The sequence below is a fragment of the Macaca fascicularis genome, chromosome 1 (genome assembly GCF_037993035.2).
Source record: "Macaca fascicularis isolate 582-1 chromosome 1, T2T-MFA8v1.1".
NCBI lineage: Eukaryota > Metazoa > Chordata > Mammalia > Primates > Cercopithecidae > Macaca > Macaca fascicularis.
Window position 1 is genome coordinate 82,985,529 of NC_088375.1, and position 26,099 is coordinate 83,011,627.

Sequence of the window (26,099 nt, forward strand, 5' to 3'; positions counted from 1 at the left end):
CAAAGGGAAGCCCATCAGACTAACAGCAGATCTCTTGGCAGAAAGTCTACAAGCCAGAAGAGAGTGGAGGCCAATAATCAACATTCTTAAAGAAAAGAATTTTAAACCCAGAATTTCATATCCAGCCAACTAAGTTTCATAAGTGAAGGAGAAATAAAATCCTTTACAGATAAGCAAATGCTTAGAGATTTTGCCACCACTAGGCCTGCCTTACATGAGACCCTGAAGGAAGCACTCAACATGGAAAGGAACAACCGGTACCAGCCATTGCAAAAACATGCCAAAATGTAAAGACCATCGAGGCTAGGAAGAAACTGCATCAACTAACGAGCAAAATAACCAGTTAATATCATAATGGCAGGATCAAGTTCACACATAACAATATTAACCTTAAAGGTAAATGGACTAAATGCTCCAATTAAAAGACACAGACTGGCAAACTGGATCAAGAGTCAAGACCCATCAGTCTGCTGTATTCAGGAGACCCATCTCACACGCAGAGACAAACATAGGCTCAAAATAAAGGGATGGAGGAAGATTTACCAAGCAAATGGAGAACAAAAAAAAGCAGGGGTTGCAATACTAGTCTCTGATAAAACAGACTTTAAACCATCAAAGATCAAAAGAGACAAAGAAGGCCATTACATAATGGTAAAGGGATCAATTCAACAGGAAGAGCTAACTATCCTAAATATATATGCCCCCAATACAGGAGCACCCAGATTCATAAAGCAAGTCCTTAGAGACTTACAAAGAGATTTAGACTCCCATACAATAATAATGGGAGACTTCAACACTCCACTGTCAACATTAGACAGATCAACGAGACAGAAAGTTAACAAGGATATCCAGGAATTGAACTCATCTCTGCAGCAAGCAGACCTAATAGACATCTATAGAACTCTCCACCCCAACTCAACAGAATATACATTCTTCTCAGCACCACATCGCACTTATTCCAAAATCGACCACGTAATTGGAAGTAAAGCACTCCTCAGCAAATATACAAGGACAGAAATTATAACAAACTGTCTCTCAGACCACAGTGCAATCAAACTAGAACTCAGGACTAAGAAACTCAATCAAAACCACTCAACTACATGGAAACTGAACAACCTGCTCCTGAATGACTACTGGGTACATAACGAAATGAAGGCAGAAATAAAGATGTTCTTTGAAACCAATGAGAACAAAGATACAACATACCAGAATCTCTGGGACACATTTAAAGCAGTGTGCAGAGGGAAATTTATAGCACTAAATGCCCACAAGAGAAAGCAGGAAAGATCTAAAACTGACACTCTAACATCACAATTAAAAGAACTAGAGACGCAAAAGCAAACACATTCGAAAGCTAGCAGAAGGCTAGAAATAACTAAGATCAGAGCAGAACTGAAGGAGATAGAGACACAAAAAACCCTCCAAAAAATCAATGAATCCAGGAGCTGATTTTTTGAAAATATCAACAAAATTGACAGACTGCTAGCAAGACCAATAAAGAAGAAAAGAGAGAAGAATCAAATAGACGCAATAAAAAATGATGAAGGGGATGTCACCACCGACCCCACAGAAATACGAACTACCAACAGAGAATACTATAAACACCTCTACGCAAATAAACTGGAAAATCTAGAAGAAATGGATAATTTCCTGGACACTTACACTCTTCCAAGACTAAACCAGGAAGAAGTTGAATCCCTGAATAAACCAATAGCAGGCTCTGAAATTGAGGCAATAATTAATAGCCTACCAACCAAAAAAAGTCCAGGACCAGATGGATTCACAGCTGAATTCTACCAGAGGTACAAGGAGGAGCTGATACCATTCCTTCTGAAACTATTCCAATCAATAGAAAAAGAGGGAATCCTCCCTAACTCATTTTATGAGGCCAACATCATTCTGATACCAAAGCCTGGCAGAGACACAACAAAAAAAGAGAATTTTAGACCAATATCCCTGATGAACATCGATGCAAAAATCCTCAATAAAATACTGGCAAACCGGATTCAGCAACACATCCAAAAGCTTATCCACATGATCAAGTGGGCTTCATCCCTGGGATGCAAGGCTGCTTCAACATATGCAAATCAATAAACATAATCCAGCATATAAACAGAACCAAAGACAAGAACCACATGGTTATCTCAATAGATGCAGAAAAGGCTTTTGACAAAATTCAACAGCCCTTCATGCTAAAAACTCTCAATAAATTCGGTATTGTTGGAATGTACCTCAAAATCGTAAGAGCTATTTATGACAAACCCACAGCCAATATCATACTGAATGGGCAAAAACTGGAAAAATTCCCTTTGAAAACTGGCACAAGACAGGGATGCCCTCTCTCACCACTCCTATTCAACACAGTGTTGGAAGTTCTGGCTAGGGCCATCAGGCAAGAGAAAGAAATCAAGAGTATTCAGTTAGGAAAAGAAGAAGTCAAATTGTCCCTGTTTGCAGATGACATGATTGTATATTTAGAAAACCCCATCGTCTCAGCCCAAAATCTCCTTAAGCTGATAAGCAACTTCAGCAAAGTCTCAGGATACAAAATTAATGTGCAAAAATCACAAGCATTCGTCTACACCAATAACAGACAAACAGAGAGTCAAATCATAAATGAACTTCCATTCACAATTGCTTCAAAGAGAATAAAATACCTAGGAATCCAACTTACAAGGGATGTAAAGGACCTCTTCAAGGAGAACTATAAGCCACTGCTCAGTGAAATAAAAGAGGACACAAACAAATGGAAGAACATACCATGCTCATGGATGGGAAGAATCAATATCGTGAAAATGGTCAATCTGCCCAAGGTTATTTATAGATTCAATGCCATCCCCATCAAGCTACCAACGAGTTTCTTCACAGAATTGGAAAAAACTGCTTTAAAGTTCATATGGAACCAAAAAAGAGCCCGCATCTAAAAGACAATCCTAAGTCAAAAGAACAAAGCTGGAGGCATCACGCTACCTGACTTCAAACTATACTACAAGGCTACAGTAACCAAAACAGCATGGTACTGGTACCAAAACAGAGATATAGACCAATGGAACAGAACACAGTCCTCAGAAATAATACCACACATCTACAGCCATCTGATCTTTGACAAACCTGAGAGAAACAAGAAATGGGGCAAGGATTCCCTATTTAATAAATGGTGCTGGGAAAATGGCTAGCCATAAGTAGAAAGCTGAAACTGGATCCTTTCCTTACTCCTTATACGAAAATTAATTCAAGATGGATTAGAGACTTAAATGTTAGACCTAATACCATAAAAATCCTAGAAGAAAACCTAGGTAGTACCATTCAGGACATAGGCATGGGCAAAGACTTCATGTCTAAAACACCAAAAGCAATGGCCACAAAAGCCAAAATTGACAAATGGAATCTCATTAAACTAAAGAGCTTCTGCACAGCAAAAGAAACTACCATCAGAGTGAACAGGCAACCTACAGAATGGGAGAAAATTTTTGCAATCTACTCATCTGACAAAGGGCTAATATCCAGAACCTACAAAGAACTCAAACAAATTTACAAGAAAAAAACAAACAACCCCATCAAAAAGTGGGCAAAGGATATGAACAGACATTTCTCAAAAGAAGACATTAATACAGCCAACAGACATAAAAAAATGCTCATCATCACTGGCCATCAGGGAAATGCAAATCAAAACCACAATGAGATACCATCTCACACCAGTTAGAATGGCGATCATTAAAAAGTCAGGAAACAACAGGTGCTGAAGAGGATGTGGAGGAATAGGAACACTTTTACACTGTTGGTGGGATTGTAAACTAGTTCAACCATTATGGAAAACAGTATGGCAATTCCTCAAGGATCTAGAACTAGATGTACCATATGACCCAGCCATCCCATTACTGGGGATATACCCAAAGGATTATAAATCATGCTGCTATAAAGACACATGCACACGTATGTTTATTGCGGCACTATTCACAATAGCAAAGACTTGGAATCAACCCAGATGTCCATCAGTGACAGACTGGATTAAGAAAATGTGGCACATATACACCATGGAATACTATGCAGCCATAAAAAAGGATGAGTTTGTGTCCTTTGTAGGGACAGGGATGCAGCTGGAAACCATCATTCTTAGCAAACTATCACAAGAACAGAAAACCAAACACTGCATGTTCTCACTCATAGGTGGGAACTGAACAATGAGATCACTTGGACTCGAGAAGGGGAACGTCACACACCGGGGCCTATCATGGGGAGGGGGAAGGCGGGAGGGATTGCATTGGGAGTTATACCTGATGTAAATGACGAGTTGATGGGTGCTGACGAGTTGATGGGTGCAGCACAGCAACATGGCACAAGTATACATATGTAACAAACCTGCACGTTATGCACATGTACCCTAGAACTTAAAGTAGAATAATAATAATAAATTAATTTAAAAAAAACATACTTTGGACTAGAGAAAACAGTGCTAGTGATGAATACTATAATGTCTTTTAGATTTGTACTGGAAGGAAAAGAAATTCGTATCAATATGTCTTGTGCAGTATTTATCACCATGAATCCCAGGTGAGTATAATTGAATATAGTGGGAACAGACACAGACAAAAATCATTTTCTTAAATCTTATCTACAGATGGAGTTGCTTGACATTTGTATCTGTCCATGCATCTGCCTCCATCATCCTCTGAACACTTCCATTCCCCACACCATTTATGAACAGCTGTACTCTGCACCTGTTCGTATGGATAAGGATAATCTCACATTCATTAAGCTACTGATGAAGACATATTTTTACTTCATGAATACCCAGAGAGAAAGGAAAAAGGGTCAGCAGTTTTTCACAAAGAAGACACAGGCAGAAAAACTGATGAGAGTGGCAGGAGGAATAAGACAATAGTGGTTGCAGGGAGTGGAGGTTGGGCAGATTCAGTAAATATCTGATTGAATGCTGTAATAGTCCAGAGAATCAGAGGGAACTAATATGAGGTAAATTGTGGGAGGAGGAACAGGAAGAAAATATGATAAACCAAGAAGCTCTGTAAGATGAAAGGTTACAATAAAAACTATCTTATAAACTAATTTTCAGATAAAGGTCACATAGAACACCAATATGATTATTTTGGGGAAAAGTATGTGATTCCTTATTTGAAAAATTGAAAAGTAGTGTTTTTATTGTTTGTTTTTCTTTTCCTCTTCAGATACAAAGGTGGAGTAGAGCTCCCAGATAACTTAAAATCTCTGTTTCGCCCAGTGGCAATGATGGTGCCCCATTATCAAATGATTGCTGAAATAATATTGTTTTCATTTGGTTTCAAATCTGCAAAGTCACTCTCTGAAAAGTTAACTAACCTTTATGAATTAGCATGCAAACAGCTCTCACAACAGGTAAATAGCTACTTTTCTCAAAATATTTAAAGGTGATTATATAAAAATAACTTTAAGTAATACTTTTCTGGTATTGGTCCAGGGATGACCTGGGACTATACCAAAGAAGGGAGCTAGAATTCCTATCAACACATCAAAATAATGGAACTAGAATTTCCATCAACATGTAAAGTCCATGTATGAGCTTCATATAAGGCAAACTGTAAAATCATTCAAGATTCTAAGTCTTTCCTCCAAGATCCGGAAAGAGTAATTGAGCATTTGTTATTTTTAAATTACGGACTATTTTTTTCCATACAAGGAAGTTAATATCTAGAGCAATTATTCTCAAACTTTATTCTATACCAGAATCATTTGGAGGATTTGTTAAAACACAAAATGCTGGGCCTTACTCCTGAGTTTCTAATTCTGTACATCTGGTGTGGGGTTCAAGAATTTGTATTTCAGACAAGTTCTAAACTGTTACTGATGCTGCTGATCTAGGTTCTACACTTTGACAATTATTGTTCTAGCATATGCCAGAGTATTTGTTGCTAATGCAAAATGGTTTGAACAGCTAACCACATTTTCTCCAAAAGTCCTCCTCTTTTAATTTTCTTTCAATTTATCTCATTCTAGTTCAAAGAAAACTTAATTCAGATACTGATATTTCTTAACACCTTTAATATTTGTTAGTCTTTAAGAGTGAGACTTTAGGAGCATCACTCTGGGAGATAAATGAGAGCATTAGCAGTATAACCAAGGGTTTTTTGGATTCATATCACTGTTTCCCTGCATAGCATAGATTACCTGTAATTTACCTATATACTGTATGCATTTGTTTTCACATTTTTTCTTTAGAAACTTTAATAATTCAAATATTTTAATGTTTGATAGGATCATTATAATTTTGGCTTGAGATCTCTGAAGATAGTTTTAATAATGGCTGGAACGAAGAAACGGGAGTTTAAATGGTCAGTTGAATTTTGAATTGTTAGGTCAAAGGGCAGTTATATATTGCTGGGAAAATAATTTGTAGAATTACAGGTGATGATGCCAAGTTAAAACAAGGAGCCCCCTAGACTGTCATAGTAAAGTAAGGCAGAGATTATTTAAGAATATGAAGGAAGAGTAAGAAAAAATGCACAAAATCAGAGTACTTTTTCCCAATAGAGAGCCTATTCTTTAAAAAAAAAAAAAGTGTTTTACATAATAAAAGATACACTAGAACAAAAGACCTCATTTAGAAGAACAATAACTCAATGAGAAATGTAAAGCCTATATGAATATACCTATGTGACAAATGTGTAAAACCCAAATGAGGAAAACTTTAAAACAGGATTGAAAAAAATGAAAATGTATTTAAATGAAATAATATACCACATTAATAAAATCATAACATCTTAAAGGACTTAACATCATAATGATTTAAATACTCTAAACATTAATTTACAAATGGAAATGCAATCTCAGTAAAATATTAAAAGGATATTTAGTTTGTTAATTTGCTTGTTTTTAGGCAAGCTGGTCCTAAAGTTCACATGGAAAAATGAGACTAGCTAGAAAAATATTAAAAAGCAAGAGCAATGAAGGGGAGATATCCCTTTATGTATTAAGACATATAACAAAGCTTCAATAATTAAAACACTGTGGTACTGGCTCATGAGTAGAAAAGCAAACCATTGGAACAGTATAGAAGGTCCAAAAATAGAACTATTATGCTTTGGGCATTTATTATATCATAAATCCATGGGGAAGAATAGACTTTTTAGTGAATGCTTTTGGGAAAACTAAACAGCCATCAGGATAAAGATCAAGTTGGAACCATTGTCCACATCATTTACTAGGATAAACTCTAAAAGGATAAAATAATTTAAATGTAAAAAATTTAAATGTATTTGAAGAAACAAATGTCCTTTGTTCTTAGAGTATGGAAGATCTTTAAAACTAAGACTCTAAATCTAGAATCCACAACAGAAAAGATTTATAAATGGTCAAAAGTATGTTTTTTGAAGTCAAAAGACAATTGATAAACTAGTGAAAAAATTGTAACTCATATTACACATAGCTTATCCTCTTAATATATGAAGATTTTCTAAACATTTGGGGAAAAAATCAATAGGAAAATGGGCAAAGGACATCAACAGATAGTTCTTGGAAAAAGAAATATAAAAGTGCCTTAAGTATATGAAAGTACACTCAACCCCACTCATAATGAAAGAATGCAAATTAAAATGACACTGAAATTCTGTTTTTCCCTTAACAGATGGGCAAAAATACAAAGTTGGGCAAAACCTTGGTGAAACTATAGGGAAGCGGACATGCTTTTTCCTTTCTGGGTAGAAAGGGACAAGATATACCTTTTCATATTGGTATGATTGGGGCTATATTCTTGTACTGCCTATTTAAAATGAAATAAAAAGATAAATATGTTGCAAAAGGATATATCAACATGTTAACTATTTCCCTTTTAAAACATAATAATATGGATTGCTTACAGATACATACACATACAATAAAAAAAAGAGAGCAAAGGATAGGGGATAAAGCTGTAATAATTTATTTCTTAAAAATAAAAGAACTGAGGCATATACTGCAAAATGGCCTGTATAATATTGATGGCATGTAAATAGGTGTCTGTTGTTAAATGTTTTATGATTTTTTAATAAAGATAAATAGCACTCATATATGAAACTCAAGTATAGCTCCCTGATGTCCTCAAGTCCTCTGGATTTTATAGTCCTATAGTCACCTAGTTCTTTACATAAGTATTCCAGTGAAAGTAGTACTGCTCTCCATTCAAAGCACTTGATTGTCTTCAAATGACAGGAAATCTAAAGTTCTCATGGGCACCCTTCAATTAGAGTTTCCATTTCCAGTATACAGGAAACTGTCTCCTGCCACTGAAAGCAGCTCCCTTCTCTCTAGTCTGTGGTGCCCTAAATGTGACAGCTCCATTTCTTTGATTCCTTTAAAGCACCACAGAAGCCATGTGATTGTATGAAGATGACTATATTTTAAGAGGGTTGATGAATTTTTTGTTATCAGAGTAAAGCACAGTGAACAACCAAAAAAATAATATTAGACAATTTTACTTTTTGAAAGTTTCTTCACCCTTCTTGACACCAAAATAATAAGTATTGTTCTTACCTGTTTCCTCTTCCCTTCCCTGTCCCTTCCTTTCCTTCTGTCCCACCCTATTCTTCCTAAGGCCTCTGACCATATTTCTTAGCCACCCAAGAATACTACAAATTTGTCTCATTTCCCTAGCATAGTAATTCATCCCTCCCTTTTATTTCTACTTTTTCTTTCTAGATCATGTTGGAAGAACTTAATGTTAATTCTCAAATATACTTTCAGGGTATTTAAATTAAAACAGAAAGCAGTGTATTAATATCCTTGGGCTGCCTTATAAAATTATGACAAAGTTGTGTCTTAAAATAACAGAAAAGTATTTCCTCACAAGACCTGCGGCCAGAAGTCTGACATCCAGGTTGTGGGCAGGGCTGCTTTCTCTCCAGAGACTCTTGGGCAGATTCCATTTCTTGCCTCTTCCAGCTTCTGGTGGTTGCCTGCATTTCCTGGCTTATGACCACAGCACTCTAATCTGTTATTGTTCCTTCAAATTACAGGAAACCTAACGTTTTAAATAGTCACTAAAGTTACATAACCTTAGCTCTAGTCAATCAGTGTATGGCAGTTACTTGGACACACTGATTCAAAGGTAAACACATCGTCACATCACCCACTCCTCTGTGTGTCCCTGCATCTCTTTGTCTCTTGTTAGGATACGTGTGATTTTATTTACATCTGGATACTCTAGGATAAGCTCCTCTTAAAATTCTCAATCACCTCTTTTGCCATATTAAATAATATTCAGATTCTGGGGATTAAAAAGTGAACGTGCCTTTGTAGGGGGCATTTTTTTTCTTTTAAGGGAAAGAAGCAGTTTTCTCCCTCTTTCCTTTAAAATAATTTTCCAAATCTTTTTGTTTAGAAAACAAACTAATTATACAACAGCTTAAGTCCAAGACCCTTGTGGTAGGAAAGATTTTCTTGGCAACATCTAGAGAATTAACATCTCTTCAAGTATCCACTTAAAAGATTTATGGTCCTTACCACAATGTTGGGCCACAAAGTGGGTCTCAACTAATTCCAAAAAAGTGGTATCATGTGCAACAAAGTTACATTAGGTATCTTATTCTTAAATTTTAGTTAGATGTTGACATTAATCTAAAGCTTTCATTATTTATTCTTAAGCTATGACAGATAGACCCATTGGTAATTTCACATGCCGTTTCCAAAATTACTCTTTTTTGTAATATTTTAATGAGGTGCTACCTTTGTACAGTAACAGCATATTGTAACAATATTATAATATTTTATTTAAGCTATTTTCTCTCCATATGTATATTTAACACTTGCCCTACTACCAGACATATTGGTCTTCCCTGATTTTTTTCATTTTCCTTTAAGATAAAGCAAGATCTGTCTTGAAAACAAATATTAAAAGGCCATTGTCATTCCCTAGGACCCCAGCAATAAAGTCTGGAACCCTTTTCCATTCTGATGTGGCCCCCTCCCTTTGACTTCAAGTGGACTCTTGCCCTCTCTTTGCCAAAATACATTCAGAAGACTCAACGAGGTATTCTCAGGGAAATGTAAATGACTAAAGTCAATTCCAACCCAGTATAACTCTCCCATTGTAATAATGGAGTGGTTATAGGAATACAATGAGTACAAAATTACAGATAGGAGGAATGTTTTCAGTTCTATTGCAGTGTAAGGTGACTATATGTAGTTAACAGTATTATATATTTCAAAATAACCTGAAAAGAAGATTTTGAATGTTCTCACAAAGAAATGATAAACGTTTGGACACCTTTGCAGGGAACGGTTTCTATCTCTTCCTTTCTATCTCTAATATGGTATCATAGCATGTATAGTTATTTTTCTTCTGATTATATGTTTATACAATATATGCTGAAGTGTTTAGTATGTGAAATATTGTTATTATAGAGTAACATATGTAGTATAACTTAGTAAGCTTTTGTTATGATTAACAGAAAACTCAATTTGGCTTAAATAGTAGAGGGAACTGTTGTTTTTATCCAATCAGAAAATCCAGAGATGGAGCAGGGTATGATCACTTTGACTAAGGTTTCAGTTTAATTTGTCTGAGATATTCTCAGTACTGCAGTCCTCCATACACTGGCTTGCTTTCAGGCTGGCTTCGTTTTTGGTGGCATGATACCTTCTAATAATAACTGGGGCTGTCCATATTACTGAACTAAAGGCCTGAATTTTACTCTGAGTGGACTCGTCACTTGTCTACCCTTGAGTCACTGTGTCCAAGTGACTGCGATAGACTGATTGACTAGAGCTTAGGTTATGTTACTTTAGTGAATATTTGTTATGCCATATACTTGATTTTCCAAACTCTCTTGTAACTGTGGCTTTGACATACAACCTTGGCAAGTCAGACACAGCTGCATTAGAATCTGAACCTGAAGCTAGTGAAAAAAGAAATGGATACACACAGAGACCATTCTGTTGAGGGTGACAGCAGTGGCAGTAGCTATAGCCATTTACCAGAAATAGCAGAGGCAATGAACAGTTCTAGTGCCAGCATCAGTCATGTATTGGTATGACAGTCACTGCTATCGGGATCCATTGATGATGACAGACATGTTTTCATAAGACCAGTTCCGTAGATGATTTTGGCCATTGTTCTCAGCTGGATAGCTTGCAAGCCTAGTTCTGGCCCTCCTAGAGATTTTTAAATAAATCAGTGTATTATTTTTTTATTTTACATTAGCCTAAATTCATTTCTGTTATTTGCAACTAAAAACCCTTACTGATACAGTAACTTTCCCTGATTCGGTGTCTGGGGATTGGTGTTGCTCTTATTGTTCTAGACCAGTCAGAGCCTATTTCTGGAGCTGGGGATCTTATTAATTCCACCCAAACCATATGGCTGCTATCCAGTGAGAGAGAGGAGGGAAGGACGTTGGAATAGCCACCCCTAAAAAAGAATGTTAGTGGTCTTTAATGTCTGCAAAGCAGACTCGCTAATTTGTTCTCTGTTTTCTTCTGCCATTAAAGTGATACCAGTGACAATCTTTCTGAAGCAGATGAAACCTTGATTGTTATCGAGGCTATAAGAGAAGCTAGTTTGCCAAAATGTCCTCCTGAAGATGTCCCACTTTTTGAAAATATTATAGGAGATATTTTTCCAGAAGTGACAGTTTTAAAAGTAAATCAACTTGCCTTGGAGGTAAAAAGACCTTTGAAAATCATCACCGCTTATTTGGATGTGGAATATCAATTACGAAACTAGATGTGGATTAAAAATATTACAGTTCTTCCTAAATTACGTATTCATGTGGTAATTGAGGGGATAAAAACACTTGGAGATATATAGTGCCCCTTGGGGAAAAAAAGAGCTTTCAGTATATTATGTCCTAATGGAAATAAGAATGAACTGTGTACCTTTAGGCAAGGATGATCATTATATATTTTGTTTCTCAATTTTTTCATCTTTTGAAATAAGGATAATAGTTTCTGTTCTTCCCACTTTGAAAGGGTGCCTAGAGAATCAAATTAGATCAGCGTTATGAAAAAACTTAAATTGTAAATATTTTGTAATTATTAAAATTACATATTATAATGATAAAGACCTTTGTTGTTTCTTTTATGTCTATAGCCTCACAGTCATTGCCTTAGTTTAGGTAAGAACTCAATGTCTCTTGTTAATATTTTTACATAGCTTCCTGCCACACCCTGCATTCCAATATTTTCCCATATGGCCACCAGAGTTGTTTTCCTAAAATATACATTTGATCACGTTAGCAAAGCAACTGTTGGATTAATGTTGCCTGCAGTACAAAATTGAAATTAAGTATTTTGGCATATAATGCCCTTCACAATCTGCTGGACCAGGTTGTCTTTTCAGTATATCCTGTTCTTCCTTCCTCCATCTCTTCCTTTCTTCCCTGTTCTTTCTACCTTGAGCTTCTGTTCTCTAACTTTTCCAGGATTTTATCAGGTCTCAGGCCATTAAACATGTTGATTCCTTTCCCTGAAACCCAACCTGTCTTCAAAAAAATATTTTTAAAATTTATTTAGAAAACAAACCACTTCATAATTATTTGTTCTTTAAATATAGCTAATAGGGCATGTACGTAACTTTATAAACAACAAGCACAGAATTCATATTATTTCTGAGCACACATGAGAAACTTACACACACAGAAAGACCATTCATTAGGTGATGTAGGAAAGTTTGAAAGACTCCCTTGAAAACCATCTGGACCAGGAGTTATGAGAGGAAAGCTCTTTCATGGTTCTAATCTGTAAAATTAAATCTAAAATTTATGAATTCAAAATTTATGTCTCTTCTAGTATCAATTTTGTTAAATAAGACAGATACTCCCGTTTCATTCAAGTTTTAAAATATGAATATAGAGTTGAACAAACCACTATCTTAAGATTCTTTCAGTTTCATGTTTCTGAGATTATTTGCTCAATCATTTCTTATTTTCATAATTTGTGTTTCCTTCCTTGATTACATCATCTAACAGTTTATCTGATATATTATTTTTTCTCAAAAAACTAGCCTTCTTTCTATTCATTTAATATATCTTTTTTCTGTTTCCAAATTCTTTGGTATCTGTGTTAAACTTTTAAAATATCCTTATTCTTCTGGGTTTTGTGTTTTTATTCTGTTTCCAGCTTTTTTAGTAAGAAGTCTAATTCATTTGTTTTCTTCTTCTTTTTACTAATATAAGCTTGTAAGATTTTCAAATTCCCTCTAAGTGCTGCTTTAGTTATATATACCATAAGTTCAGATATGTAGGAATTTCATAGTCATTTTTCATATTCATATTCATCCTGTTGTGATATCAAATACTAGGTCTTATTCATTCTATTTTTTTTTTTGTGCACATTAACCATCCCCACTTTCCTCCCACTTCCCCACTACCCTGCCCAGCCTCTGGTAACCATCCTTCTACTCTGTATCTCCATAAGTTTGTTTTTATTTTTAAGTTGCACAGGTAAGTGAGAACATGCAATGTTTGTCTTTCTGTGCCTGGCTTATTTCACTTAACATAATGACCAATTCCATCCATGTTGTTGCAAATGACAGGATCTCATTGTTTTGTGTGGGTGAATAGTGTTTTTGTGTGTAAGTACCACATTTTCTTTATCCAGTCATTTGTTGATGAACACTTAGGTTGCCCCCAAATCTTGGCTATTGTGAACAGTACTGCAAAAAACACGGAATGCAGATATGTCTTCGATATCTGATTTTCTTTCTTTGGGGTATATACCCAGCAGTGGGATTGCTGGATAATATGGTAGCCTTATTTTAAGTTTTTTTGACCAACCCCCAAACTGTTCTCCATAGTGGTTGTATTAATTTACATTTCCAACCACAATGTATGAGGGTTCCCTTTTCTCCACGTCCTCACCAGCATTTGTTATTGCCTCTCTTTTGGATATAAGCCGTCTTAACTGGGGTGAGAGGATATCTCATTGTAGTTTGATTTGTATTTCTCTGATGATCAATAATTTTGAGCATCTTTTCATTACCCATTTGCTATTTCTAAGTCTTCTGTCTTCTTTTGAGGAATGTCTATTCAAATCTTTTATCCACTTTTTATTGGATTATTAGATTTGCTCCTATAGAGTTGTTTGAGCTCCTTATATATTCTGGTTACCAATTCCATGTCAGATCAGTAGTTTGTAAATATTTTCTCCCATTCTGTGGGTTGTCTCTTCACTTTGTTGATTGCATCCTTTGCTGTGCAGAAGCTTTTTAACTTGATGTGTTTCCATTTACCCATTTTTGCTTTGGTTGCCTGTGCTTGTGGGGTATTACTCAATAAATTTTTGCCCAGACCAATGTCCTAGACATTTTCCCCAATGTTTTCTTGTTAATAGTTTCATAATTTGAGGTCTTAGATTTAAGACTTTAATCCATTTTTATTTGATTTTTATATATGACAAGGGATAGGGATCCAGTTTCATTCTTCTGCATATGGATATCCAGTTTTCCCAGCACCATTTATTGAAGTACGTTCCTGACACCTTTGTTGAAAATGAGTTCACCACAGGTGTGTGTATTTGTTCCTGGGTTTTCTGTTTTGTTCCATTGGTCTATGTGGATATTGGTCTTTGTGTCTATTTTCTGGTCTTTTCCATTGGTCTGTGTGTCTCTTTCTCTGCCAAGACCATGCTATTTGGGCTGCTATAGCTCTGAGGTATAATTTGAAGTCAGGTAATGTGATTCCTCCAGTTTGTTCTTTTTGTTCAGGATAGCTTTGGCTATTCTGGGTTGTTTGTGATTCCATGTAAATTTTAGAATTGTTTTTTCTATTTCTGTGAAGAATGTCATTGGTATTTTGATAGCACTGCATTGAATCTGTAGATTGTTTTGGGTAGTATGAACATTTTAACAATATTGATTCTTGCAATCCATGAACATGGAATATCTTTCCATTTTTTGTTGTCTTCTTCAATTTCACTGTTTTATAGTTTTCGTTATAGAGATGTTTCACTTCTTGAGTTAATTCCTAGGTATTTAATTTTATGTGTAGCTACTATAAATGGGATTACTTTTATTTCTTTTTCAGGTTATTCTCTGTTTGCATATAAAATGCTACTGATTGGCCAGGTGCAGTGGCTCATGCCTGTAATCCCAGCACTTTGGGAGGCCGAGCCTAATGGATCACTTGAGGTCAGGAGTTTGAGACAAGCCTGGTCAACATGGTGAAACCTTATCTATACTAAAAATACAAAAAATTAGTGGGGCATGGTGGCACATGCCTGTAATCCCAGCTACTGGGGAGGATGAGGCAGGAGAATCACTTGAACCCGGGGTCAGAGGTTGCAGTGAGATGAGATTGCGCCACTGCACTCCAGCCTGGGAGACAGAATGAGACCCTATCTCAAAAAAAAAAAAAAAAAAGAAAAAGGAAAAGAAATGCTACTGATTTTTTATTTATTTGTGTTGCTTTTGTATCCTGCAACTTTACTGACTTTATCAGTTCCAATTGTTTTTTGGTAGAATCTTTAGGTTTTTCCAAATATAAGGTCATATCATCTGCAAACAATGATAATTTGATTTCTTCCTTTCCGGTTTGGATGCTGTTTATTTCTTTCTCTTGTCTGCTTTGCTCCAGCTAGGACTTCCAATGCTATGTTGAATAACAGTGCTGAAAATGGGCACACTTGTTGTGTGCCAGATCTCAGAGAAAAGGCTTTCTGTTTTTCCCAGTTTAGTGTGATACTAGCTGTGGGTCTGTCATGTGTGGTTTTATTGTTTTGAGGTATGTTCCTTCTATACACAGTTATTTGAGAGTTTTTATCCAGAAGGATGTTGGATTTTATCAAGTGCATTTTCAGCATCGATTGAAATCATTACATGGTTTTTGTCCTTCATTCTTTTGACATGATGTATCCCATTGATTGATTTGTAATATGTTGAACCATTTTTGTATCCCTGGGATAAATCTGACTTGGTCGTAATGAATGATTTTTAAATGTGTTGTTGAATTTGGTTTGCTAGTATTTCATTGAGAATTTTCATGTCAATGCCCATCTGGGATATTGGCCTATAGTCTTCTTTTTTTGATGTGTCTTTGTCTGGTTTAGGTATCAGGGTAACACTGGCCTTGTGGAATTAGTTTGGAAGTATTACCTCCTCCTCTATATCCTGCAGTTTATATATTTAGCCTTTTGCATGTATCAGGGTTTCCTACATTATCTAATAAATGATCTTTTTTTAGTGCTTATGCTAGAAAATAATATGTTCTGTGCCTATGGGCTATAAAGTTATAAACAAGTATATATAGCCTATTAATTGTATTTTTCAGAGTTTTGATGTCTCTAATTCTTTATTTATCCATCTGTTTCTGCAGGAGGTATATTAAGATTTTAAATCACTGAGATAGCTATTTCTTTTGCACATCTGTCAATTGTTGTTGTATATACTTTAAAGTTGTAAGTTGTATATGTATTCCTATATTCTCTTTTACCAGCATCCTATATCCCTCTTTGGCCCACTGGTGATTTCTTGCTTTAATATATATTCAGTCAGATATTAAAATTTTATCCAACTTTTTGATGAAAGGTTTATCTTTAGAAGTTCTTTTTCCATCCTTTTGTTTTTCAAACTTTTTATATCTTTGTTTGAACTGTCTGTCTTATAGGATATATATTGGTGGCCTTTGTTTTCTTATAATCAAATCTGTGATTATCTGTCCTGTATTTACTGATTTTTAACTTTTTCTGTACAATATATCCTGTTGTCTTAAGATACATTACTGTTATTATTGAATTTATTTTTGCTTCAGTATTTTCTCTCTTTTCCTGCTCACTATGGGGTAGATCGAGTTTTCTTCTTTGTTTGTTATGTTTATTCTCTTTTAGCTGAAGACTGACATTCATGCCTCTTTTAGCTGATGCCTCTTTTAGCTAAAGACTGACATTCGTCATTATTTTCCCCTATGATCAAAATGTTTTCATATCTATATTTGTCCCTTTCAAGATAAGTACTTTAGTACACTCTTTGGTCTTCCCCACACTTCCACTCTCGTTATGTTAATGCTATGTAGAATTATAATTTCTGGTTGTTATAGAAATATTTTCTCTCTCTTTTTTCCTTGGACTTCTGCATACTCATGCTTGTGCTCTCTCTCTTTTAGAAAATAACAAACTAATAAGAAATTGTTTCAAACTTACTTTTTATATCTATTATAGGCTTATGTTCAATTTATTCCTCTTTTCGAGTACTTCTTCCAAGAGAGTTTTCAGAGTAGGTTTTTGTGTAGCAAACCTTCTGAGAACTTTAATATTCAAGACTGTTTTCGATATGCCCTCATATCTGAATGGCAAATTCATTATAAAAGTCTAACTTCAAAGTTATTTTCCTTTAATATATTAAAATCTCTAATTCCTTAAAAATATTATTCCATTTTCCTGTTGCTCCAGGGTCACTCTGAAGAAGGTCAATGTCACTTCAATATTTATTCTTTTATAGTGTATCTACTTTTTCTCTTCGTATGCTCTTAAAATTTTCACTTTACCTTTATGTTCATAATATCACTATAAATTCTCTAGTTGTGAGTTTTGGTACTCTTATTAGCCCTTTTAATATATACTCTTTTATTTTTAGTTCTCTAAATTAACAGGAGTCTTAAACTGTGAGATTCTTTGTTTCACATGATTGAATGAGTTGGACTTTTCTGGTTCAAGAGTTTGCAGCATCCAAGCTCTAATAAAACTGAGCTATTTTCTTAGTACTTACATGTGTTCTGGATTTTATAGATTTCCTTTGATTTTTTTAATGTTTGTTTGGTTGGTTGGTTTTTGAGACAGGGTTTCAGTCTGTCACCTAGACTTGAGTGCAGTGTCCTGATCTCAGCTCACTGCAGCCTCGACCTCTTAGGCTAAAGCAATCCTCCTGCCTCAGCCCCCCAAGTAGCTAGGACTACAGGCACCCACCACCATGCCAGCTAATTTTTTATATTTTTTGTAGAGACACGGTTTTGCCATGTTGCTCAGGCTGGTCTTGAACTCCTGGGCTCAAGCCGTCCATTTGCCTCAGCCTCCCAAAGTGCTGGGGTTACGGTAGTGAGACACTACGCATGGCCTCGTTTTTTTTTATTTTAATGAAAATGCAATTTGATATTTTTTTCCTTGTTGCTCTGTGAGATTTTCAGAAGTACAATAGATACCTGTCTTTAAACTGGTGCCAAGATTTTGAAGATTTTGATTTATATTTATATTTTGAGAATTTTCATTTGTTTTTTTTTTTAAGAAAATAAAAATATCAGTTCGCAGGTTTTGCTCTCTCTCCCTTTTATAAGCATTCTTTCATCTCCCTCTAGCAGGGCCTACAAACTTTCCACTCTTCTCCAGTTATAAGTTTTGGGTGCCTCTTGTGTTAGTTTTAACATTTTTCAAGAATTTCCACATGCGGGCCGGGCGCGGTGGCTCAAGCCTGTAATCCCAGCACTTTGGGAGGCCGAGACGGGCGGATCACGAGGTCAGGAGATCAAGACCATCCTGGCTAACACGGTGAAACCCCGTCTCTACTAAAAAATACAAAAAACTAGCCGGGCGAGGTGGCGGGCGCCTGTAGTCCCAGCTACTCGGGAGGCTGAGGCAGGAGAATGGCGTGAACCCGGGAGGCGGAGCTTGCAGTGAGCTGAGATCCGGCCACTGCACTCCAGCCTGGGCGACAGAGCAAGACTCTGTCTCAAAAAAAAAAAAAAAAAAAAAGAATTTCCACATGCACATCAATGGTTTTACTTTTGAGCCTTATTACATATTCATCTTTTCATCAGCTTTACAGGTCAGTATATGTGGCAGTCTGAGCTTATGGAAAAGTTTTCTATATAAACACACCAGTTTATTCAGCTACCCCATTTGTATTATACCCACATTTGTATAATTTTTACATTAATAACTATGCAAGCTGTCAACTGTTTAATAAATTGTTACTCACCAAATTATGTGATTCATAGAAATATAGAAATGTCACAAAGATCAAAATTTAAAATTATAATGATTTTAATATTAAATTTGGAGTAATTCAGTTTTTTATTTAATGTTGTATTTTTGATGGCTTACACAGTGACCAGCTATGTGTAACACACCCACATAGTAATATATCTTATTTAAAAATATTCTGTAGTTGTGCTCTTTATACTATTTGCTCACTTGAGGTACAAGAATCTGAATCACATTTAATAGGTAATTGTGATCTGTCTGACTTATTTACATATCTGTCTCTTACATATCCAAAGTGAGTCATTATCTCCAAGTAACTAAAAGATTCACTGAGAATTATTGAAACCGCATCATTGAATAAGAACTACATATAGTTTGCCATCCAGCTGATTCTAAGGAACATCATATATAGTCATGAATCTTTTATAGTAGGATTATGATTTTATTTCAAAACATTCCAAAGTAAGAAATTTGTGAAACTCATTAGCCAGGTGGGATAACCTATCTGAGTATCTCTTTAATTATCCCCACCCTATGATCTGTGCATACAATGCTATTCTTATTCTATACCTGTGTGACTTCTTGCTTATATTCAGGTAGGTGTCTAGGCTTATGTTATTAACTGCAGAGGATTCATAAGTTCCGGCCTGAAGTGGGCAGTCTCATAAATTCCACTTAAGAGATCAATTCCATTTAATCTTTTAAAAAATTCTGCCAGCTGATTGCCTACCTGCAGTTCTTGCCATAGAAGCTGTCTTTTTCTCCATTGTACAGTCCTACTGGGTATTTCCTTCACCTGCTTTGTCTCATTGTAGGGATGCAAGGAATGAAAACTGGAATGGAAGAGATCGGTGCAAAAGAAAAGATAAATCCCACTTTTTTCTGTAGACATAGTTACCATTCTATCTACAGTGAAATAAACCCTCCTTTAGAAGGGTTTCCCTTATAATACCTTAGTTAAAATATTAAGTATCTTTCCAAGCTGCAGCTGCTCTTTGGAATATTTTAATTTATAACATCATGTCTTTAATCTTGTAAATTTTATTTACTGTCTTAAAATATTCTTAACATTGAAACACTAAAATAGTCATTACAAAATTGAAAACCTCTCTTAATAGTGATTAGAATTACAAAAAGGTCTAGAACCTTTTATGTTTTCTTTTAGTGTAGGATAATTAGTTGGTTATACACTGGTAACCTCTGGTTTTTCAATGTTAAATAATGGATTCTTAATCTGGGAGAGGATCTATGAATTTGCTATCAGGTGTCTGTGAACATAAAATTTTGTGTTCCCTGTATTTTTCTGGAGACAGTAGTAATAGTTTTCATTATTCTCAGAGACAGAGGTTGGTGAACTAAAAAATCAAGAACTACTATCTTAAAGAGCAGTAATTGGTACCTAGTTAAGAGAGATTTTGGAAGACAAAAATTTAAGGGTTCAATTTGCAATGCATTTTAAATTTATGTATTTATTTCCTTTTAGAAAGTAATATGTATTGCAACTCAGCAATTGGGTTTACAAAACTGGTCATCTCAGAAAGAGAAGATTATACAGTTTTATAATCAACTTCGGGTAAGTATAAAATGACATGTTAGCAATCTTTTGCCTGTGTTTCAATAGGAATTAACAAAATAAAGGGCAAAAATAATAATAATAAAAGAGAGATGTTACAGGTATAATATTTTTTGAATTCAGTGATTTATTAATTGTTAGTCAAGACTTTATTATTTGACTTTCACATAACTCAACAAATGGATCTTTTCACCTTCATCTCCTTAATACATATACATAAAAACTCTGCAAATGTAATGTAAAATATCCTGCATTCCATTGCTACACCTTCTTTGAATTTCCTATTTTCCATGAATGAACCATTTGGATAAACATCAGAATATGCATTTCCCTGATTGCTAGTAAGATTGTATATCCTTTTTTATACTTATTAGCCATTTGAGTTTTCTGTGAATTGCCAGATTATGTTATGTACTCATTTTTTAATTGGATTGTTTGTCTTTTTCTTAGCAAACGTATAGATTTTTCATTGTGCATTTATATATCATAATTTTTCTTTTTTTTCTTCTCCTCCTCCTCCTTTCTCCTTTCTTCTTCTTCTCTTTCTCCCTCCTCCTCCTCCTCTTGTTCTTCTTCTTCTTTTTCTTCTTCTTCTTTCTTCTTTCTTTTTTCTTCTTTCTTCTTTCTTCTCCTTCAATAGCGTCTCACTCTGTCACCCAGTCTGGAGTGGAGTGATACAATCATAGCTCACTGCAGCCTCCAACTCCTGGGCTCAAGTGATCTGAATATATAGGGATGCAGGCACATGACACTATGCACGACTAATTCCTTTAGTTTTTGTAGAGGCAGGGTCTTGCTGTGTTGCCCAGGCTGGTCTCAAATTCCTGGCCTTAAGCAACCTTCCTGCCTCGACTTCTCAAAGTACTGGGATCACAGGCATGAACCACCATGTCCAACCTATATCATAATTATTTATTGGTTACGTGCATTGCAAGTAAATTCTCTGTGTCTTTGCTTTTTAGAAATGTCTATGGTGCTCAGTTTTACAGAAGACTTTTTTTTTATTATACTTTAAGTTCTAGGGTACATGTGCACAACGTGCAGGTTTGTTACATATGTATACATGTGCCATGTTGGTTTGCTGCACCCATTAACTCGTCATTTACATTAGGTATATTTCCTAATGCTATCCCTCCCCGCCCCGCACCCCACAGTAGGACCCAGTGTGTGATGTTCCCCTTCCTGTGTCCAAGTGATCTCATTGTTCAATTCCCACCTATGAGTATTATACCACATGTGGTATTTGGTTTTCTGTTCTTGCAATAGTTTGCTGAGAATGATGGTTTCCAGCTGCATCCACGTCCCTACAAAGGACACGAACTCATCCTTTGTTAAGGCTGCATAGTATTCCATTCCAGTGTATATGTGCCACATTTTCTTAATCCAGTCTGTCACTGATGGACATTTGGGTTGATTCCAAGACTTTGCTATTGTGAATAGTGCCGCAATAAACATACATGTGCATGTGTCTTTATAGCCGCATGACTTATAATCCTTTGGGTGTATACCCAGTAATGGGATGCCTGGCTCAAATGGTACTTCTAGTTGTAGAGCCTTGAGGAATCGCCACACTGTTTTCCACAATGGTTGAACTAGTTTACAGTCCAAGCAACAGTGTAAAAGTGTTCCTATTTCTCCACATCCTCTCCTGCACCTGTTGTTTCCTGATTTTTTAATGATTGCCATTCTAACTGGTGTGAGATGGTATCTCATTGTGGTTTTAATTAGCATTTCTCTGATGGCGAGTGATGATGAGCGTTTTTTCATGTGTCTGTTGGCCGTATGAATGTCTTCTTTTGAGAAGTGCCTGTTCATATCCTTTACCCACTTTTTGATGGGGTTGTTTGTTTGTTTCTTGTAAATTTCATTGAGTCTTTTATAGGTCATGGATATTAGCCCTTTGTCAGATGAGTAGATTGCAAAAATTTTCTCCCATTCTGTAGGTTGCCTGTTCACTCTGATGGTAGTTTCTTTTGCTGTGCAGAAGCCCGTTAGTTTAATGAGATCCCATTTGTCAATTTTGGCTTCTGTTGCCGTTGCTTTTGGTGTTTTAGACGTGAAGTCCTTGCCCATGCCTATGTCCTGAATGATATTACCTAGGTTTTCTTGTAGGGATTTTATGGTTTTAGGTCTAACACTTAAGTCTCTAATCCATCTTGAATTAACTTTCGTATAAGGAATATGGAAAGGATCCAGTTTCAGCTTTCTACTTATGGCTAGCCAATTTTCCCAGCACCATTTATTAAATAGGGAATCCTTTCCCCATTTCTTGTTTTTGTCAGGTTTGTCAAAGGTCAGATGGCTGTAGATGTGTGGTATTATTTCTGAGGGCTCTGTTCTGTTCCATTGGTCTATATCTCTGTTTTGGTACCAGTACCATGCTGTTTTGGTTACTGTAGCCTTGTAGTATAGTTTGAAGTCAGATAGGATGATGCCACCAGCTTTGTTCTTTTGACTTAGGATTGTCTTGACAATGCGGGGTCTTTTTTGGTTCTGTATGAACTTTAAAGCAGTTTTTTCCAATTCTGTGAAGAAAGTCATTGGTAGCTTAATGGGGATGGCATTGAATCTATAAATTACCTTGGGCAGTGTGGCCATTTTCACAATATTGATTCGTCCTATCCATAAGCATGGAATGTTCTTCCATTTGTTTGTGTCGTCTTTTATTTCACTGAGCAGTAGTTTGTAGTTCTCCTTGAAGAAGTCCTTTACATCCCTTGTAAGTTGGATTCCTAGGTATTTTATTCTCTTTGAAGCTATTGTGAATGGAAGTTCATTCATGATTTGACTGTCTGTCTGTCTGTTACTGGTGTATAAGAATGCTTGTGATTTTTGCACATTGATTTTGTATCCTGAGACTTTGCTGAAGTTGCGTATCAGCTTAAGTAGATTTTGGGCTGAGACAATGGGGTTTTCTAAATATATAATCATGTCATCTGCAAAGAGGGACAATTTGACTTCTTCTTTTCCTAACTGAATACCCTTGATTTCTTTCTCTTGCCTGATTGCCCTAGCCAGAACTTCCAACACTGTGTTCAATAGGAGTGGTGAGAATGGGCATCCCTGTCTTGTGCCAGTTTTCAAAGAGAATGCTTCCAGTTTTTGCCCATTCAGTATGATATTGGCTGTGCGTTTGTCATAAATAGCTCTTATTATTTTGAGATATGTTCCATCAATACCGAATTTATTGAGAGTTTTTAGCATGAAGGGCTGTTGAATTTTGTGAAAGGCCTTTTCTGCATCTATTGAGATAATCATGTGGTTTTTGTCTTTGATTCTGTTTATATGCTGGATTACGTTTATTGATGTGCGTATGTTGAACGAGCCTTGCATCCCAGGGATGAAGCCCACTTGATCATGGTGGATAAGCTTTTTGATGTGCTGCTGGATTTGGTTTCCCAGTATTTTATTGAGGATTTTTACATCAATGTTCATCAGGGATATTGATCTAAAATTCTCTTTTTTTGTTGTATCTCTGTCAGGCTTTGGTATCAGGATGATGTTGGCCTCATAAAATGAGTTAGGGAGGATTCCCTCTTTTTCTATTGATTGGAATAGTTTCAGAAGGAATGGTACCAACTCCTCCTTGTACCTCTGGTAGAATTCAGCTGTGAATCCATCTGGTCCTGGACTTGTTTTGGTTGGTAGGCTATTAATTATTGCCTCAATTTCAGAGCCTGCTATTGGTCTATTCAGGGATTCAACTTCTTCCTGGTTTAGTCTTCGGAGAGTGTAAGTGTCCAGGAAATTATCCATTTCTTCTGGATTTTCTAGTTTATTTGCGTAGAGGTGTTTATAGTATTCTCTGATGGTAGTTTGTATTTCTGTGGGGTCGGTGGTGATATCCCCTTCATCATTTTTTATTGCGTCTATTTGATTCTTCTCTCTTTTCTTCTTTATTAGTCTTGCTAGTGGTCTATCAATTTTGTTGATCTTTTCAAAAAACCAACTCCTGGATTCATTGATTTTTTGGAGGGTTTTTTGTGTCTCTATCTCTTCAGTTCTGCTCTGATCTTAGTTATTTCTTGCCTTCTGCTAGCTTTCGAATGTGTTTGCTCTTGCTTCTCTAGTTCTTTTAATTGTGATGTTAGGGTGTCAGTTTTAGATCTTTCCAGCTTTCTCTTGTGGGCATTTAGTGCTATAAATTTCCTTCTACACACTGCTTTAAATGTGTCCCAGAGATTCTGGTATATTGTATATTTGTTCTCATTGGTTTTGAAGAACATCTTGATTTCTGCCTTCATTTCGTTATGTACCCAATAGTCATTCAGGAGCAGGTTGTTCAGTTTCCATGTAGTTGAGCGGTTTTGATTGAGTTTCTTAGTCCTGAGTTCTAGTTTAATTGCACTGTGGTCTGAGAGACAGTTTGTTATAATTTCTGTTCTTTTACATTTGCTGAGGAATGCTTTACTTCCAACTATGTGGTCAATTTTGGAATAAGTGTGATGTGGTCCTGAGAAGAATGTATATTCTGTTGATTTGGGGTGGAGAGTTCTGTAGATGTCTATTAGGTCCACTTGGTGCAGAGTTGAGTTCAACTCCTGGATATCATTGTTAACTTTCTGTCTCGTTGATCTGTCTAATGTTGACAGTGGGGTGTTAAAGTCTCCCATTATTATTGTATGGGAGTCTAAGTCTCTTTGTAAGTCTCTAAGGACTTGCTTTATGAATCTGGGTGCTCCTGTATTGGGTGCATATATATTTAGGATAGTTAGCTATTCCTGATGAATTGATCCCTTTACCATTATGGCCTTCTTTGTCTCTTTTGATCTTTGATAGTTTAAAGTCTGTTTTATCAGAGACTAGGATTGCAACCCTGCTTTTGTTTTTGTTTTCCATTTGCTTGGTAGATCTTCCTCCATCCCTTTATTTTGAGCCTGTGTGTGTCTCTGCATGTGAGATGGGTCTTGTGAATACAGCAAACTGATAGGTCTTGACTCTTTATCCAGTTTGCCAGTCTGTCTTTTAATTGGATCATTTTGTCCATTTACATTTAAGTTTAATATTGTTATGTGTGAACTTGATCCTGTCATTATGATATTAGCTGGTTATTTTGCTCGCTAGTTGATACAGTTTCTTCCTAGCATCAATGGACGTTAAGAAGACAGTTTTAATGCAGAAGACATTTTTAATGCAGTAAGAACTATCAGTTTTTTACTTTATGATTTGTATTTTTAGTCCTATTTTTAGAAATATTTTAACTCTATCTTTGAAAAGATATTTCCCATATATTTTTTCTAAAAGTTTTTTTTAGTTTTTCATTTATAATTGATATATAATAATTTTACATATTTACGGGGTACAGTGTAATGTCTCAATGCATGCATACTTTGTATAATGGTTAAATCAGGGTAATTACCCATATCGATTGCTTTAAATGCTTATTATCTATTTGTGGTGACAACATCCAAAATCTTATCTTCTAGCTATTGTGAAATATACACTACTTTGTTGTTTTCTGTAGTCATCTTACTGTGTGATAAAACACCAGAACATATTCTTCCCAAATATGTGCATATTGACAGATGTCTCCTGGTTCCCAACCCCAACCCTCCTCTGCCTCTAATAACCACTATTCTTTCTTCTTCTATGAAATGAACTTTATAAGATTCTACATACGATGAGATCATCCAGTGTTTGTTTTTCTGTGCCTGGC

At 35.7% G+C, this 26,099-nt stretch overlaps 1 protein-coding gene across 1 annotated transcript in view; it reads left to right on the plus strand.

The window, feature by feature from the left end:
* Positions 1-26,099, plus strand: part of DNAH14 (dynein axonemal heavy chain 14) — a 526,180-nt gene that overhangs the window by 217,693 nt on the left and 282,388 nt on the right. Inside the window, exons 32-36 of the mRNA XM_045397720.2 lie at positions 4,483-4,551; positions 5,184-5,370; positions 6,247-6,323; positions 11,455-11,626; positions 20,354-20,443. Coding sequence (XP_045253655.2) covers positions 4,483-4,551; positions 5,184-5,370; positions 6,247-6,323; positions 11,455-11,626; positions 20,354-20,443 — 595 coding nt within the window. The remainder of the gene's footprint in view (positions 1-4,482; positions 4,552-5,183; positions 5,371-6,246; positions 6,324-11,454; positions 11,627-20,353; positions 20,444-26,099) is intronic.